The 19,694-nt window shown below is 38.6% G+C and overlaps 1 protein-coding gene across 1 annotated transcript; it reads left to right on the plus strand.

Moving 5' to 3' along the window:
- Positions 1-2,010: 2,010 nt before the first annotated feature.
- On the plus strand, positions 2,011-4,006 carry BMP15 (bone morphogenetic protein 15). Its single transcript, XM_053606067.1, is given in 5 exon segments — positions 2,011-2,258; positions 2,341-2,507; positions 2,510-2,739; positions 3,648-3,831; positions 3,834-4,006. Coding segments are annotated over 5 exon segments (1,002 nt in total).
- The last annotated feature ends 15,688 nt before the right edge of the window (positions 4,007-19,694 follow it).

Genomic DNA, 19,694 nt, shown 5'->3' on the forward strand with positions numbered 1-19,694 from the left:
TGCACATTAAAATCACCTATAAACACCACATGTCAAAGACTGAAACTAGACCCCCACCTTTCTCCACTTACAAAAATTGACTCATAATGGATAACAAACTTAAATCTAAGACATCAAACAATAAAAATCCTAGCAGAAAGCATGGGAAAAACTCTTGATGATATAGGCCTGGGGAAAGATTTTATCAAGAAGACTTCATTGACAATCACAAGAACCCCAAAAATGAATAAATGGGCCTAAAAAGCTCTGTATAGCTTAGGACACAACAATTAAAGAAAAGACAACCTTCAGAATGGGAAAAGATATTTGCATGTTATGAATCTGACTAAGGGTTGATAATTAGAATCTACAGGGAACTCAAATTAATCAACGAAAAAAGAGGAAACAAATCCCATCTATCACTGGGCAAGAGATGTGAACAGAACCTTGTCGGAAGAAGAGATATGAATGGCCAACAAACGCATTAAAAAATACTCATTTTCCCCTATCATCAGGGAAATACAAATCAAAATGACTTTGAACTATCACCTCACCCCAGGGAGAGTAGACCACATCACACAAAGTCTCAAAGTTGCAGATGGTGGTGGAAATGTGGAGAGAAAGAACACATTTACACTGTTGGTAGGGTTGCAAACTAATACAACCTTTTTGGAAGGAAGTATGGAGAATCCTCAAAGAACTCAAATTAGATCTTCCATTTGGTCCTGCAATCCTATTACTAGGCATCTAACCAGAAGAAAAAATAAATCATTTTACCATAAGGACATTTGCACTAGATTGTTTATTGCAGCTCAATTTATAATTACCAACATGTGGAAACAACCCAAGTGCCTATCAACCTATAAATGGATTAATAAACTATGGTATATATTACCATAGAATACTATTCAGCCATAAAAAGATAGAGACTTTACATCTTTTATATTAACCTGAAGGGAGTTGAAACACATTCTTTTTAGTAAAGTGTCACAAGAATGGGAAAGCAAATATCCAATGTATTCAATATTAATATGAAGCCAGGAGACGAAATTAATACATGCCCACATAGGAGAAAAACTCAATTAAATTCAAGTTTAAGGGAGGGAGATTGGTGTGCTCCCAACTAATGGACACAACATAATGTACATGGCACACCTCCTGTGTGGAACACAACTACAAGAGGGACCTAACCTAATGAATGCAATCATTGTAACCTAATTGTTTGTACAGTCATATTAATCTGAAATTAAAAAAATCACTTGCAAACTTTAAAAAATCTTGTTGCCCCAGTAACACCCAAAGCCATTTCATCAGAATCTCTGAGGATGATACCCTGGATCCACAATAGCTAAAGTTCCCCAGGTGATTCCAAGTTACAGTCAAGACTGAAAACCACCATTAAGTCGTCTTCAAGCTCTAGCAGGTGTACGCAGAAATTTATGTATTTTAGTGCTCATCAGAATTTCTTGGAGGACTTGTTAAGGTCTGAATTTCTAGACACCAACCCCAGAGAGTCTGTGTTTTGGTCCAGGCCCAGGAATCTTCATTCTTAACAATCATTGCAAATTATTAGGAGACCATGTTTTTGGAAATGTTTTATTAGAGGCATGGAAGTTAGAAGGAGCAGGGGGATTCCGGCCCTTTAAGGATTAATTAAGAGATTACTGTACAGCAGGGCAGGGTAGGGCTGCCTTTCTTCACCCTAGTGGATAAGGTAAGGAGTGAGTCCTGGAATGAAACTCTCCTTTTAAGCCACCCCAGCCTCTTAATAAGTAATATCTTGCTCTGATACTGCCTTGTCTCACTTTCTGCTTCTGTTTGTTTTGATTCAAAAAGGTCAAGTTTGGAGACCTTCTTGACCCAGAAGGCCCTCCCAGGGAAGCAATATAGAGCCTTTGTCTTTCTTTTTTCTCTCAACTCCTTGTTGCGGGTTGTGAAGCCAGGGTTCAATTTACCTGCGTGAAAGAAACAGATCATAGTAATACCTTTGGGCTGATGTCAGGCCCGTTGTTAAACATCAGCCCTTTCAAGATGGTCCTCCTCAGTATTCTTAGAATCCTTTTTCTTTGGGAACTGGTGTTTTTCAGGGAATACAGGGCAAAAGTAGGGAAGCCTTCTATTGGCCTCCTGGCTGAGGATTCTACTTGGCCCCTGATTTGGAAGTTGCTAGAAGCAGCTAAAGAAGCCAGGCTCCTAGGCTCCCTACATGTTGGAATTGTACTGGAGTTGAGCTTACTCACATGGAAACCTAGGGAGAAAAACACCATTGGGATGGTGAGGTGCTTGGCCAATATAGCAAGGCCTCTCAGAGGCCCATGGCATTTCTAGTCCCTGGACTTTCCTCGGAGACTAACCCAGCAGAATACCACTAGCCAGAGCCACTGTGGTTTACTGCCTTCAACTCCAGCCAACTCACTTCCACTTCTCCTGCCATGTAGAGCCCTGGGTTGGGAAAAGCCTGGCCAACCACTTTCCTCCTTCAGGAAGAGGCTCTTCAAAGCTTTCTCTGATGTCTAAAGCTTATAAAGAGAAGGGATCACACAACATGTTCAGCAAAACCTTTGGAATCACCAGGGAATCAGGGTCCTATGACTTCATTTCCTGTCTCAGCAGCAAAAAGGCAGTGAGGGTCTTAAGCACTGGCAGTGTCCCACTTGAGCCTTGGACCTTACCTTCTTGTTACTCTATTTCAATGGCACTCATAAAGGTGTTCAAAAGGTTAAACCACTTCTCAGAGTCCCGGAAGAGTTTGCCGGGACGGCATTTCCTCTCCTCTTTTTTTTTTTTTTTTTTGTAGAGACAGAATCTCACTTTATTGCCCTCGGTAGAGTGCCATGGCATCACACAGCTCACAGCAACCTCCAACTCCTGGGCTTAGGTGATTCTCTTGCCTCAGCCTCCGAAGTAGCTGGGACTACAGGTGCCCGCCACAAGGCCCGGCTATTTTTTTTGTTGCAGTTTGGCTGGGGCCGGGTTTGAACCCACTACCCTTGGTATGTGGGGCTGGCGCCCTACCCACTGAGGCACAGATACCACCCTATTTCCTCTCCTCTTGAGAGGAAAATAGTTTTGAGTCTGAGGTTGTTAGGTAACTGGTTGGATATGAGCAGAGTGGATGATGGGTACAGTTAGACTATTTTGGACTGGTCTGGGTCAGGCTGACCTGGGCTATTATGGGAATGAGGCTGCTTTAGACCCTGCAGGTGGGTTCTTTTCAAGACCTTGCGGGTGACCTGTTTTAAGAAGAGTTAATTTAGACCTTGAGAGACGTCCAAGAAGCAGCTGATACTTCTCAAAGTTGTGTATACAACCCAGAGGCTGCACTTTTCACAGTGCCTGAAATCTCTAGGTCTGACTTAGAGACTGTGGTCCTCAACCTTCCTAATGCTGCCACCCTTTGATACAGTTCCTCATGTTGTGGTGACCCCCAACTATAAAATTATTTTCATTGCTATTTCACAACTGTAATTTTGCTACTGTTATGAATTGTAATGTAAATATCTGATATACAGGATGTGTTTTCCAATGGTCTTAGGAATCATGACCCACAGGTTGAGAACCACTGCAAGGCTCAGGCAGCTATGTAGGTCACTAAAACAAACGTTTTCTTCCTTGTTAAAACTTTATTTGTTCTTGTTCTTTCTACTTATTTTGGCCACTACCTCGAGCCAGCCCTCCATTCTAAGAAGGTTCCTGGTTCCTCCTGGGAACATGATGGGCCTGAAAATAACCAGTGTTCCCTCTGCCGTTTCCAAGTCAGCTTTCACCAGCTGGACTGGGATCAGTAGGTCATTGCTCCCCATCACTGTGAAGGAGCCTGCCCTTGGGTACGAGGCTATGCTCTCAAGCCCCCGCCCCCATCATTCAGAACCTTATAAATGAGCTGGTGGCTCAGAGTGTCCCTCAGTTCTCATGCATACCTTAAAAATATATCCCCATTAAGATCCTTCCAATGGAGGCAAATGGGAGTATTTTGCATAAGGAGTATGTGGGCATGATAGCTCAGTCTTGTTGAACATGCAGATGACAGCAAAGTTACAGGGTACAGCTAGCTCAGGTTTCCCCCCAAATGGATAGCATTTAAAATAAATATATTAAAGCTGTAAGCAATCCTCTGCCCAATCTGTAAATTCTATTCCTTGCCTTAAGCAGCATTACTTAAGTGCCATCCCCCACTTGTGAGTTACTCACTATACACACAGTTGAGACACAGTCTCCTAGAATGGATCAGTACCCTTAATGCTTGGGAGATGTGCTTTTTTTTTGTGAGGGGTTGGGGCTTTGTCAAATGATGGTAGGACTTTAGAAATCACCCTACTATCCTCTAGGAAAGGTGTCTGTCTTCTGAATCTCTAGGAGATTTGGGGTAGTGGAAGTAGCTTGAAATTTTTTTTTGCCTCTTAGATCCTAGAAACTACCGGGGCCTCATCAGACAAGCTTCTTGCTACTGTGCCTGCATGGACTTCTGAGTCTAAAACTTCTCTCAGATGACTAGAAAACTTTCAGGTAAATCTATAGCAATCTTTGGAGAGAATGTAAGGGAGGAAATCATATTCTGGCTAGCAGAATTTTCCCTCTCAGCTCCTGACTCTGGGAAAAGTACCCGGGATTCCTTCCTATCCCAGGGTAAGGCCAGCAGCCTTAATGAAGCTCATAGAAAAACTTGAGTATGGAGGCAAATGAGAAGCTTCTACTTTAAAACCTGCTTTGTGGTAAAGAGAGGAGCGGTCCTGACTGATTAGTACTATGCACAGGAGTTACTTGAAGTTTCCTATGGAATAACAGAGTTCACGGGCTATTTTCTTATTTCGTGTAATACTTAACCCCTTATTAATTATCCCACGAAGAAAGCTCCCTGAAACTTCAGAGCCTGGGAATTGGCTGATTTAGGAGTGGAGGGGAGTAGAGGTCTGTCGGGAGGGACAAAAATGTCAAAGACTGGAGCTGCCTTCATTCCAGGCTTGGCTATTTCATGTGTCCAGTGTGGCTCTGGGTATGGGTCTCTGAGGGAAGTGGGCTTGCTGTCTTTGGAGATCATGGAACTCTATCTTGGATTAAACGATGCTTCCCGTGTGATGCCTTTCTACACCTACATTGTTTTTAAGTGACAGGACTGAACTGTGTTGCAAATAAATCATTTTTGTTTTGTTGTTGCTAACCAAAAAAAGAAAGACCTGGACTTGAATTGCTTCCTGGTTTCATCACCTGCTGGGGTTGTGACTTCAGGGAAGTGACAGCTCCATCCAGGAAAGTAACATATCTGAATATGAGAGTCAGACCACCCATCTTTATTGAGGGGTGGCAATATATTACATGTGTTAGCATAATAACTGGCAGAAAGGGTGCACCGTAAAGGATGGTTCTGGTATGTGGTAGTATTGCATGGATAAGGTGTGGGGTTCAGGCAGGAGATCTAGGCTGGGGGAACAAGATGATCCTGATGTTTCAGTGAGGGAGAGAAGACTCTGGACGAGTCTAGCAAACAAGGACAATGATGATTTCTGAATGTCTTCCAGTTATCTGAATGATTATTCATTTCAGTGTTATCTGAATGGCTTCTCTGCCTTTGAGTGATGGTAGTAATCTCTTTTAAAATTAAGCCTTTGTGGTTTAATGCACATATCAATACTGTTTGCCTATTGCCTAGGAAGAATTTGCGAACCTGTATGTCTCCTGAACAATAATTGCAACCACATTTGTGATGTCATTTGGGTGATCACAATAGCTGTTTTGAGATTTTGTCAAGAGAATCAGTCATTAATCACACCAGTGACTCCTCAAAGTCAGAGGCCAATCTCTGTGCATGTGACTGGAAAAGAAAAAAGAATCACTTAAAGCAAAATCCCTTTTTATTTATGGCAAAGGATAAAGGATGATAGAGTTAAAAAGTTTTTAGTTTAAGCCTTGGTTTGGTGTCTTAGTTCCCTGAGTGTGAACAAGTAAATCTCTCTGAACCTCAGTTTTTCTCCAGAGTTAAAATTTAGTTAATAATAACTTCTTGACACATTTATTTTGAGGCTTCAAAATATCTATATCTATTTATTTTGAGGCTTCAAAATAAATAGATAAGAAAATCAAAATGACCATCTACAGTGCCTGGCACCTACTAGCTTCCAAGGTTTTTCCTTGGAAATGGAGTATCAGAATCTTTTTCTCTCTTTTCTTCTCAAAGAATAAGCATTTATGACACTTTTCACCAAATCTTTATGCTAATAATAACGTTCATTTGTAGAAGCTCTAGAAAGAAACTGCCAAACTGAGACATAAAAACTGTGCTAGCACATACACTCCAATTTTAGATTTAGTTGCTTGGGATGTAACTCGTGCATGAATCACGCAGGGGCTGAGGTGCCATCACACAGCGTTACAGCATGTAACAGGCTATATTTACCTTAGCTGTCTTTTATTCTTCTTCTTCTCGCTAGCAGAAGCCTGTGAGAAAGAACTCAGTTACAAGTGCTGCCAGAGAAACACTTCCAAATGTCTAATAATATAGCAAAATGTATTATTAATTAGAAGTAGCAAGATGAGTTGTAAACCTGTCAAGAAGCTAAATTATACAGTAGATTTTCCCACCTCTTTTTGCACACCATTCCTTTTAAAGTATAAATTTCAGGCTAAGTATGTGCATAGATCTTGCATATTTATTTCTTGCATTGATGTTTCCTTAGGAAGAACGGAAGTTCTTTAAGGAAGGGTGTTTATCATTATGAATGTTATTTATTGACCATCACTGCATTCTTTGCATCATGTTTATTTATTTATTTACCTTTCTTCTCCTCTGATGTCTAAGCATGTTGAAGGTTCAGACCAGTTTCTTTGCCTACTGTTTATCCCTTGCAACTAGCCCAATACCTCACATCTATTAAGTATTTAATGACATCCCAAAGATGCAATGGATACATTTGAGCTTAATGAGTTAGGATGTACTGGATCTGTGAATGCTGTTTGACATCTGGGGCTGCTATTCCTTTCCATTCATTTTACTACTCCTTTTGTTTCCCCGTACCTATTTCGTTTAGCTTCAATATTGTTTCTATCCATTTTGGTTCTCACATAGCATTACTTTCTAGAAACGTGCTCTATGTTAATAACTATCTCTTTCAGATCATGACTATCTGCCAGGTACTGTGGTCTGGACGTGCGCATCCATCACATCAACTCGCTGAGCTCACATGTGCAGGAGGGTCTGCTATCATCCTGTTCCTGGATTTTTGTCTTTATGTTTGCATTTCACCAGTCAGCCACTGGTCCATGTAGCATCAAAGGTCCTGCTTGGTGGGTCTTGTTACTCTCCTCTACACATCAGGGAAAAATTGCATTGCTTATAGGATTGTTTTGAGGCTCAAGTAAAACAATGTGTATCAATATTCTTAATGAACTACAAAGACTTCATTGAAGGAATTCTGTTCATAAACTGTTAAAATTTGAAGATGCCTCTGGTCAAGTCCTTTTTTATAAACATACTTGTTTGTACTTAGATAACTTATCTAAGCCATAAGAGGATGGTTCTTCGTTTTTTTGTTTTTTTTTTTTTTTATTGTTGGGGATTCATTGAGGGTACAATAAGCCAGGTTACACTGATTGCAATTGTTAGGTAAAGTCCCTCTTGCAATCATGTCTTGCCCCCATAAAGTGTGACACACACCAAGGCCCCACCCCCCTCCCTCCGTCCCTCTTTCTGCTTTTCCTCCCCCCCATAACCTTTATTGTCATTAATTGTCCTCATATCAAACTTGAGTACATAGGATTCCTGCTTCTCCATTCTTGTGATGCTTTATTAAGAATAATGTCTTCCACTTCCATCCAGGGTTCTTCGTTTTAAACACCATTTCAGGGCACAGCAACAGTAGTAGGTGCCAGCTGCTGGGTGTTGTTTTCAGAAATGGGCAAATGCTGCTGCATTTGTAGCTGGCAGATTAAAAACCACTTCAGATGGGGAAGATGCTGCTTGTTAAAATTAAAGTGCTCTCATGATCAACTGCTTTATTTTTTTCTAAATTCTTTGGCCATACGTTCTAGATCCTTTCAGCATTTTCTTGCTTTTGGTGTTTCTAATGATATTTCTTGCTGTTTGCCTGTACCTGCTCCCCCTCACGCTGAAGGCACAGCCAGTTGGTACTGACCGGCCACGGCCCTGACCCAGCCCTTCAATCTCCTCTGCTCACATTTTGTCTAAAATGTGCTGGGGTGCAGCATGGTGGGGACCAGGGCCTCCAACCTCCTTATATAGTTTGGCCTCTCTACTTTCACCTCCTCTTTTTTCAATACATATATTTATTTATTAAAATACCCAATGTGTGTTTTTTAGTTATTAGCTTAAGCAACATATTTGCTAATTAAAGAGAAGATGTTTCCTCTCTGTAGTGGAATTTGGGCATCATTTCATCAGTTGGTGGTACTTTTTCATTCAGATGGAGACCTAAGCGACAAGGATGTGTTTTTTGTTGTTATTTAAAATTTTTTTAAAAATCCCATTTATTTTTTATGCGTGTATACTTATGGGGTATTTTGCTACATTGATATATTGCATCATGATGAACTCAAGGTCAATGATGTTTTAAACCAATTGTCTGAATTTATTAGCAGCCAGTAACTAGAGACAGGTATAATAGCAAACATTCATATTAAATCAGTCTGTATAGATAATGGCATTTCAAATCTTAATACATATTTATATACTCTAGATCATTGTACATTTATTATCCATTTAGCTTATTTGTGAGAGGTAGTGCTAATGATGATTAGGGTATTGAGATTAGATAAATCTTCCAGTGTTTTTCCTATGCTTTCTTTGAGGATTTTTATTGTTTCATGCCTTAAATTTAAGTCCTTTATCCATCTTGAATCAATTTTTGTGAGTGGGGAAAGGTGTGGGTCCAGTTTCAGTCTTTTACATGTGGACATCCAGTTCTCCCAACACCATTTATTGAATACGGAGTCTTTCCCCCAAGGTATGTTCTTGTTTGGTTTATCGAAGATTAGGTGGTTGTAAGATGTTAGTTTCATTTCTTGGTTTCAATTCGATTCCAAGTGTCTATGTCTCTGTTTTTGTGCCAGTACCATGCTGTCTTGAGCACTATGGCTTTGTAGTACAGACTAAAATCTGGTATGCTGATGCCCCCAGCTTTATTTTTGTTACAGAGAACTGCCTTAGCTATTCGGGGTTTTTTCCGGTTCCATACAAAACGCAGAATCATTTTTTCCAAATCTTGAAAGTATGGTGTTGGTATTTTGATAGGAATGGCATTGAATAGATAGATTGCTTTGGGAAGTATAGACATTTTAACAATGTTGATTCTTCCCATCCCTGAGCATGGTATGTTCTTCCATTTGTTAATATCCTCTGCTATTTCCTTTCTGAGGAGTTCATAGTTTTCTTTATAGAGGTCCTTCACCTCCTTCGTTAGGTATATTCCTAGGTATTTCATTTTCTTTGAGACTATGGTGAAGGGAGTTGTGTCCTTAATTAGCTTCTCATCTTGACTGTTATTGGAGTACACAAAGGCTACTGATTTGTGGACACTGATTTTATATCCTGAAACATTACTGTATTTTTTGATGACTTCTAGGAGTCTTGTGGTTGAGTCTTTGGGGTTCTGTAAGTATAAGATCATGTCGTCAGCAAAGAGGGAGAGTTTGACCTCCTCTGCTCCCATTTGGATTCCCTTTATTTCCTTGTCTTGCCGAATTGTATTGGCTAGAACTTCCAGCACTACGTTGAACAGTAAAGGTGACAGGGGACAACCTTGTCTGTTTCCAGTTCTAAGAGGAAAAGCTTTCAGTTTTAGTCCATTCAGTAAAATATTGGCTGTGGGTTTGTCATAGATGGCTTCAATCAGTTTTAGAAATGTGCCACCTATGCCTATACTCTTCAGTGTTCTCATTAGAAAAGGATGCTGGATTTTATCAAATGTTTTTTCTGCATCTATTGAGAGGATCATGTGATCTTTATTTTTGCCTCTGTTAATATGGTGGATAACATTTATAGACTTGCGTATTTTAAACCAGCCTTGCATCCCTGGGATGAAGCCTACTTGATCATGATGAATGACTTTTTTGATGATAAGCTGTAATCTATTGGCTAGGATTTTGTTGACAATTTTTGCGTCTATATTCATGAGTGAGATTGGTCTGAAATTCTCCTTTTTGTTTGGATCTTTTCCTGGTTTTGGTATCAGGGTGATGTTTGCTTCATAGAATGTGTTGGGGAAGATTACTTCTTCCTCAATTTTTTGGAATAATTTCTGCAGTACAGGAATAAGCTCTTCCTTGAAGGTTTGATAGAATTCTGGAGTGAAGCCATCTGGACCAGGGCATTTTTTGGTTGGAAGATTTTTTATTGTTTCTTTGATCTCAGGGCTTGAAATTGGTCTGTTCAGGAGCTCTATTTCTTCCTGGCTGAGTCTAGGGAGAGGGTGTGATTCCAAATATTGATCCATTTCTTTCACATTGTCAAATTTCTGGGCGTAGGGTTTCTGGTAGTATTCAGAGATGATCTCTTGTATTTCTGTGGGATCAGTTGTTATTTCCCCTTTATCATTTCTGATTGAGGTTACTAGAGATTTTACTTTTCTATTCCTCGTTAGTCTGGCCAATGGTTTACCTATTTTATTTATTTTTTCAAAAAACCAACTCCTTGTTTCATTTATTTTCTGAATGATTCTTTTGTTTTCAATTTCATTGATCTCTGATTTGATTTTGGATATTTCTTTTCTTCTACTGAGTTTAGGCTTAGATTGTTCTTCTTTTTCCAATTCCATAAGATCTCTTGTGAGATTGTTGATGTGCTCTCTTTCTGTTTTTCGAATGTAGGCATCTAAAGCGATGAATTTTCCTCTCAAAACTGCTTTTGCAGTATCCCACAGGTTTTGGTAGCTTGTGTCTTCATTGTTGTTATGCTCAAGGAAGTTAATGAATTCCTGTTTTATTTCTTCCTGCACCCATCTGTTATTCAACAGAAGATTGTTTAATTTCCATGCCTTTGGGTGGGGTTGAGCATTTTTGTTAGAGTTGAGTTCCACCTTTAGTACCTTATGGTCTGAGAAGATACAAGGTAAAATTTCTATTCTTTTGATTCTGTTGATATTTGTTTTGTGTCCGAGGATATGATCAATTTTGGAGAATGTTCCATGGGGTGATGAGAAGAATGTATATTCTTTATCTTTGGGATGGAGTGTTCTATATGCGTCTATCAAGCACAGTTGTTCTAGGGTCTCATTTAAGTCTCTTATATCCTTGTTTAATTTCTGTTTAGAGAATCTGTCCAGCTCTGTAAGAGGAGTGTTAAGGTCCCCTGTTATGATGGTATTATCAGATATCATATTGCTCAGACTGAGTAAGGTCTGTTTCAAGAATCTGGGAGCATTTAAATTGGGTGCATAGATATTTAGAATTGAAATGTCTTCTTGTTGTATTTTTCCCTTGACCAATATAAAGTGACCATCTTTGTCTTTTTTGACTTTAGTTGCTTTAAATCCACATGTATCTGAAAATAAGATTGCAACTCCTCTTTTCTTCTGAATTCCATTTGCCTGAAAAATTGTCTTCCAACCCTTGACTCGGAGCCTTAATTTGTCTTTTGAAGCCAGGTGTGTTTCTTGCAGACAGCAAATGGATGGCTTGTGTTTTTTAATCCAGTCAACCAATCTATGTGTCTTCAGTGGGGAATTCAAGCCATTAACATTTATTGAGATAATTGATAAGTGTGGTAGTATTCTATTCATCTTATTTGGTGAGAGTCCATTGCTTAGTTTTATCTTTTGCATCAGTGTGGAGGTTAGGTTCTGTCCTTTAATTTCTAAGTTCTTACTTTGCTGCTGATCCATTGTGGTGGTCAGTGTGCAGAACAGGTTGAAGTATTTCCTGTAGAGCTGATCTTGTTGTGGCGAATTTCCTCAATGTTTGTATATCCATAAATGATTTGATTTCTCCGTCAATTTTGAAGCTTAGCTTAGCAGGGTACAGAATTCTGGGCTGGAAATTGTTCTGTTTAAGTAGATTAAAGGTAGATGACCATTGTCTTCTTGCTCGGAAAGTTTCATTAGAGAAGTCTGCGGTCATTCTGATGGATTTGCCCCTGTAGGTCTACTGGCGCTTATTCCTGGCAGCTTGCAGAATCTTTTCTTTTGCCTTGACTTTGGACAGGTTCATCACAATGTGTCTTGGAGAAGCTCGGTTAGAGTTGAGGCGACCTGGGGTCCGATAGCCCTCTGAAAGCAGTGTGTCAGAATCTTTGGTGATATTTGGGAAATTTTCTTTTATAATATTCTCTAGTATGGCTTCCATTCCTCTGGGGCATTGTTCTTCCCCTTCTTGAATTCCTATAACTTGTATGTTGGAACGCTTCATAAAGTCCCATAATTCTGACAGTGAACGTTCTGCTTTCTCTCTCTTCTCTTCTGCCTCTTTTACTATCTGAGTTATCTCAAGAACTTTGTCTTCTACCTCTGAAATTCTTTCTTCTGCATGGTCTAACCTGTTGCTGATACTTTCCATTGCATCTTTAAGTTCCTTAATTGACTGTTTCAGTTCCTTCAACTCTGCTATATCCTTTTTATATTCTTCATATCATTCATCTCTTATTTGATTCTGTTTTTGAATTTCCTTTTGGTTATTTTCCACTTTATTAGCAGTTTCCTTCATTGTTTCCATCATTTCTTTCATTGTTTTCAACATGTATATTCTAAATTCCCTTTCTTCATTCCTAACATTTCTGTATAGGTGGAATCCTCTGCAGTAGCTACCTCATGGTCCCTTGGCGGGGTTGTTCTGGACTGGTTCTTCATGTGGCCTGGAGTTTTCTGCTGATTCTTCCTCATGAGTGATTTCTTTTATCTGTTTCCTTGCTCTAATTTTCCTTTCACTTCCTCTTGCTCTTTAAGTTCTCGTGCCTGTGGACTAACGGTTACAGGACCAGAAGTGTGAGAAGGTTGAAGAGCAACAAAGCGATGAAAGAAAGGAGGACTGAGTGATAAGAAAAAAAAAAAGAAAAATAGAGAAAGGAGAGGGGGTGGGTAAAAGGAATATTGACAAAAAGAAGAGAGGCACAGAAAGAGGGAGACAGAGCAATATAGGTGTACAGTAGGGTACTTTGATACAACCTTAAAAAAAAAACCACCTTCTGGGGGTGCCCAGTTGGGTGGTTCCCTTGAGTTCAGCAGCTCTTTGCTAACCTGATCAGACACAGTCCCCCACCTCCACCAAGTAGAGAAGAAAGACAAAAATGCTATAAATCAAACCAAAACAAGCAAACAGAAAACTTTACAGGATAAAATTGGGTGGAAAACCAAATAATAGCGGTAGGAACACTAAGAAAAATTAAGTTCTAATTATTGAAATAGGCAGCAATGGGAAATTATAATTAAACTAGAAAAATTGAGAAAGAAAAAGGATCTGTATGGGAAAGGTTGAACTTAAAAAACAAAACAACATCAACAATATCAAAATAAACAAAAGAAAACAACCAAACCAAAAAAAAAATACAACCAAAAACAAAGCAGTGTGTATATGTTATTGAGTATTGTCTGGGCAACAGGTGGTCTTCTGGGGTATGAGATGTTAATCACAGTTCTGATACGACTGGAGGCTGCTAGTTTCTCAAACCCCAGCAGGTAGACACCCTAAATCTCTCTTCAGCCCACTTAAAAGGCACTTTGAAGTTGTTCACTGGTTGAGCAGAAGCTCTCCCAGGGAAGTGCTTGTCGCTGGAATCACTGCTGAAGTGGCTATCCACTTACCCTGTGTGCCAAAACTGGTCTCCCTCTGCCCCCGAGGGTTAGGGCTGCAAGGTGGCTCAGACCCCGCCCTTAGGCTACTTGGTCACTGGGTTACCAGCTTCCACCCAATTCTAGCTCTGGGACCCTGAGGGTGGAGCTTGCCGGGGCAGATCGCTCACAATGGCTGCTGCCTGTGACCCAGAGCCAAACACTATTAGCTCCGTCTGGCTCAGTGGCTCAGACTTGGGCCCTAGACAACGGCCAAAGTTCTCCGCACTCCCGCTCAGCCTCTCCCCAAGGCAGTTCAGCTGAGTGCCAAGTCCAAAGACACCAAAACGGTTCACAGGTAAGGCCTTTCTGGTTTGCAGTCTCGCTGCTACTGAACTTACAGTTGTGGCGGGTTTAGACGGATTGAACACACGTGACCACTTGCCAGTTTTCCACTGTTTTAGTCCTCCTCTTGGGGTCCAGAAGTCTCTCGCTGACTCCCTGTATCCTCTCAGGGGTGATGATAGGCAGATCCCACCAGCCAGAGATGTCTGGAGTCCTATCTCCCCAGACTCACAGTGCCCAGATGCAAAGAAGCTGTTACTCGGCTGCCATCTTGCTCCGCCTCTCTAATAACTCAATTTTAACAATACTTAATTAAAAAGAAGAAAAAGAAAAGTATTTAGATTATTAAGTTAAAATGATCTGAAACTCTTTTTAACTTTCAGTAAAATGAAACATGGAATTTGTGGACAAATAGTACTTAAAGAATAAGTGCAGATAAAACTTGTGTTTAAATTCTGTTATTATGTGAAATACTTAAAAAGAACTCCCTTAACTAGCGTTAAATGCAAATTAAATAGTTCATTATTTACCTCCTCACGAAAACGTCAATTGTTACAGAAATTTCTTTTTGAACTGAGTCCTGAATACTAGTTACAGGAAAGAAAGTGACAAACACATTAGTAATGGAATGTAATAAAATATGCACACCTTGCGGCTTAATTGTCTAGTCCTATTTTATTTTATGGATGAGATGGGGAAGCTGAGCCTGCTGGTGCTAAAGGTACAAGAACATCAGGTGAATGAACAGGTGCTGATCCAATTGCTTTGTACTTTGTTCCAAAGCTTTTTATTTCAGTACACCATATGTGGCATCTTCTTTACACAACATGATGCAAAGACTCTGAGATTGCTGGAAGGGAGATTGTATCTAGGAGGCAAAATCAGAGTATTAGCAAAACTGAAAACTTTAGACCTGCTTTTTTCTGGAGTACAAATATTCGTCCTTTCAAAAGAGATATAACTGATAAAGGCTGTTAATTATTCTTATTTCCTTTTGCTAGTTATGTCAGCATTTAGTTCACTTAACTCATTAGAAGGAGAAGGGCCCACGCTATTCTGAAGCTGTTCAAAAAATGTGTATTATTTTGCTACATATATGTAGCATTTCCTACTTTGCCATAAATATACTCAATCACTGATGGAGCGAGATCAGGAGAATTTGAAACATATGAAAACAATTTTTTTCCCTAGCTTATCATAACTGGGAATCATCATCAAGTTCAGATGAGAACTTGATTTCATCAATCTTATCCTTATACTGGTATTTTTAGAGAAAAATAAATAAATCCAGTGGCTTAGAGAGAATTGGACTATTGTGGTAACACCTTGCACAACTAATGACAGTGTACCTTAATAAAATACATACTATTTTTTAGAAAAATATTCTTTTGCTCAGCTACTTTTCTTTCTTGGCAATGGACCCAGATATTTATTCTATGCTATATGAATCCTTTTGCTTCTTAATAAGAATTCTAGTTAATATCTAGTTTTATACTTTATGGGCATTTCAAATAAGTAATGCCACTTTAGTCAAATTTGAGGCCCAAGAGACATTTTTCATAGTAAAACTAAAAATCTTGAACAGAATTCTCCTGCATTTAATTCCTTGGAAAAGTAATATTAAATATTTTAGACATTCTATTTTTCATCAAAAACATAAAGTATTCATCCACTTATATAGAACATTTATTCTGTGCTATGTGCTAAACAAAGCAAGTGGAATGGACGTGAGTTCTTTCTTCTGGAGTGAAGGAGGCTGGTAGGACACAGATGCCAAAAGCAATCTTTCTGCAATTGATAGAAATGTTAAATAGAAATTAATTAAATATTGTCAAGCTTAGTTCGTAGAATTTATATTGAAAGAAAATTTGGTAAACACATTTATTCACACACTCATGCAACCTACCTTCATGACTTGGAAAGAAAGGACCAAAAACTTTTTTGGTTGAAAGGGAATTACAAGTTATTAAAAAAAAAAAGAGAAAATTTGACATATATGTTAATAATGAAAACAACCAGAATTATCACTGTTTTATTGAGGGGATGACTAAGCATTGCTTTATAGCCTGCTCTTCCTTCCATCAGCCTACCACACTCAGACATGTATAAATTTTCCTGTCCTTAGTAGACTTGCTTTGTCTCACTTTCTCCTAGGTATCATCAATATTTAATTGAACTGCATTTTTGTTTATCCAGTCTTTCTATGTAATGGAGAGGGGATTTGCTCAATTGTTCAAATTCAGCCCATCTTCCTCTAATTTTTATGCATCTGTTAGTTCTGAAATCTTCCAAACCAGAAATTGCTTTTTAAAGGTTGACAGTACTAAGTTACAGCGCAAAAGGAATCTAACACCAGATTTATTCATTTCTTGATGATGATTGAACTAATGGATTCATTCATTTACTCATTCATTTTCTGTTTTTTCAAGTGTAATGCGTTTCATGTTCTCTGTCTAGCAGTGAGGATATACGTAGAATAAGATACAGTCCTAGACTTAAGAAATTTATATTCTTTTGTTATCTTTCAATCTCCACAACAATGAACAACATTACCCATTGATCCAAAGGTCTTAATCACCCTTTGACACACATTTTCATCCTTCGTGGCATTTTCTTAGTTATTGTGTTAAGACATTTACATTCTACATTTACTAAATTTCACATATGATTGCATTAATGTACACAGCTATGGTTTAATAATAAAAAAATAAAAAAAATACAAAGATCTTAATGATATCCTACTTGCCCCTATCAAGTGTAAATCTTACAATTTCTATCACTTTTTGCATATTATTACCCAAATTTAAATATAATACATGCTGTGAAGAATATTAATATTTTATCCCCCTGAAATTTCCATGCTAAAGGATAATCTGTGAGGATTAGAAAAACAGCTTTACTGAGCTATTATAGACATGTAAAAATTGTATATATTTAACATATACAATTTTTGATAGATGTATACATTGTCACCAATGATCACCACAATCCAGTTAATTAACATACCCATAACTCTACTTAGTTACCATTTGTGTGTATATGTCTGTACTGAGAAGATTTAAGATCTATCTTTTGAGTAAATTTCAAGCATACAAGTATGTAACTGCTGTCACTATGCTGTACATTGGATCTCCAGAATTTGTTCATACTGTGTAACTGACACTTTACCCTTTGACTAATATCTCCCTCCCTCCTGCCCCTGACAACTGTCATTCCTACTATCTCAGTTTCTAGGAGTTTCACTGTTTCTGATTCCACATCTAAGTGAGATCCTGCAGTATTTCTGTTGCTGTGTCTTGTTTTTTTTTTGTCTTGGCATGGTGTCTTCCATCTCCATCCATGTTGGCACAAATGGCAAGATTTTCTTTTTCCTTAAGGCTGAATAATATTCAATTGTAAATATAATATTTTATTTATCCAATTATCAGTTGAAGGACAGTTAGGCAGTTTTCATAACTTGTCCATGGTGATATGGAGGTAATAGAAGATCTGGAAACAACCTAACTCTAGTGCTGCAGTGAACACAGAAGTATAGATATTTCTTTGAGAGCCTATTTTCAGTTCCTTTGGATAAATACCCAGAAATGAGATTGCTGGATCATACGGTAGTTCTTTTTTTTTTTTTTTTTTTTTTGTGGAAACTCCACAGTGTTTTGTACAGTCTGTGAAGGCTTTTCTTGGAGCTGGAACACATTCATTCGGCAGTGAATGGTGTTGAAGACGTGGGTTAAGGGAGACAGTAGGGGGCCAGAGATTGTTCATGATTTATAGACATCTGAGCACATTTCATCTTGGAAGAGTGCTTTTGTGGCAAAGTTCAGTATTAAATATATATCATGCTATTACATATATTAATATAAAATCAGAGGGAATAGAATGTCATCCAAATAGAAGCAAAAGGTCATCCAAAACCCTTTAGGTATTGAATAACTTGGCAATTTAAAAATATGGAAGGTAATTAGAATTTTGAAGTTGGAAAGGAACCAAGGTATTACCTATTCTAATCAGTTCATTGTTGAAGTGGTTAGTGATTAGCCTCAGAAAATCAGGAGCAGAGAGAATATGTCATTTGTGCAATTTTCTAAAATTTATACAGAGCTAAATCAATTTAGCTAACTTGCGAAACACAAAACTGAAACCCATATTTCTTAACAATGAATTCGGTATGCTTTCTATTGTGCAAAATTAAAGTACTTTTTTTTTTTTGAGACAGAGTCTTTCTTGCCCCAGTAGAGTGCCCTGTGGTGTCACAGCTCACAGCACCCTGTAACTGTGGGGCTCAAGCAATCCTCTTGCCTCAGCCTCCCAAGTAGTTGGGACTACAGGTGCCTGCCACAATGTCTGGCTATTTTTTAGAGATGGGGGCTCACTCTTGCTCAAGCTGTCTCAAACTTGTGAGCTCAAGTGATCCACCCACTTCGGCTTCCCAGAGTGTTGGGGTTACACGTGTGCCACCGCACTGGCCCCAAAGTGCTTTTTAAAAATGGCATAAGTGATACTTCTTTGTTTATGAATATTTTGGTTTTTCGGTAGGCCTCATTAGTTTCAGAGCTGAAGGTAGGGTGATTTAGTGACTTAGCCCTTCTGGGCATCTGAATGTGTCATGATTGGTTAGGCACTTACTCCTGTTGCTCATTTTTTAAAAGTAAAAAGCACTGCAGACAAAAATGCCTGGGATTTTGGGAACTATAGAGACATCTGACTCTGACAAAATTTATACTCCCAGGTACCAAGAAAATGTAATCACTCATGGAATAAATAATGTAGTGATATGAAAATTAGGGAATCATTAAGAGGGAAAGTTTTGCTTCAGTAGAAGGGTCAAATCTATTTTAAGCCACTTTTCAAAACCAAGAGAAAATATGCATCCTTAACAATGATTCTAAGGGGTGATTGTAAATTTAGCTGCAATAAACAGGCTAATGCAGGTCCTTATGATAAAAGGATTTTTTTTTTCTTTTGGGTAGATGCCTAGTAATGGGATTGTAGGATCAAATGGGAAGTCTAATTTGAGTTCTTTGAGGATTCTCCATACTTCTTTCCAAAAACTTTGTATTAGTTTGCAGTCCCATCAGCAGCGTAATAGTGTTTCCTTCTCACCACATCCACGCCAGCATCTGGAGGTTTGAGACTTTGTGATGTGGGCTGTTCTCACTGGGATTAGGTGACATCGCAAAGTGGTTTTGATTTGCATTTCTTTGATGATCAGGAATGATGAGCAGTTTTTCAAATGTTTGTTAGCCATTTGTCTGTCTTAGTCAGAGAAGGTTCTGTTCATATCTCTTGCCCAGAGGTAGATGGGATTGTTTACTTTTTTCTGTTGATTATTTTGAGTGCTCTTCAGAGTCTAGTTATCAACCCTTTGTCAGATTGATACCCTGCAAATATCTTTTCCCATTCTGAAGGTCATCTTTTTGCTTTATTTGTTATGTCTTTAGCTGTGCAGAAGCTTTTCAGCTTAATTAAGTCCCATTTGTTAATTTTTGTTGTGGTGGTGGCCACCGAAGTCTGTCATAAAATTTTTCCCCACTCCAGCATCATCCAGAGTTTCCTCCACATAATTCTTCTAAGATTTTTATTGTTTCATGTCTTAGATTTAAGTCTTATCCATCTTGAGCCAATTTTTGTTAAGTGGTGAAAGATATGGGTCCAGTTTCAGTCTTT

The sequence above is a fragment of the Nycticebus coucang genome, chromosome 10 (assembly GCF_027406575.1).
Source record: "Nycticebus coucang isolate mNycCou1 chromosome 10, mNycCou1.pri, whole genome shotgun sequence".
Lineage (NCBI taxonomy): Eukaryota > Metazoa > Chordata > Mammalia > Primates > Lorisidae > Nycticebus > Nycticebus coucang.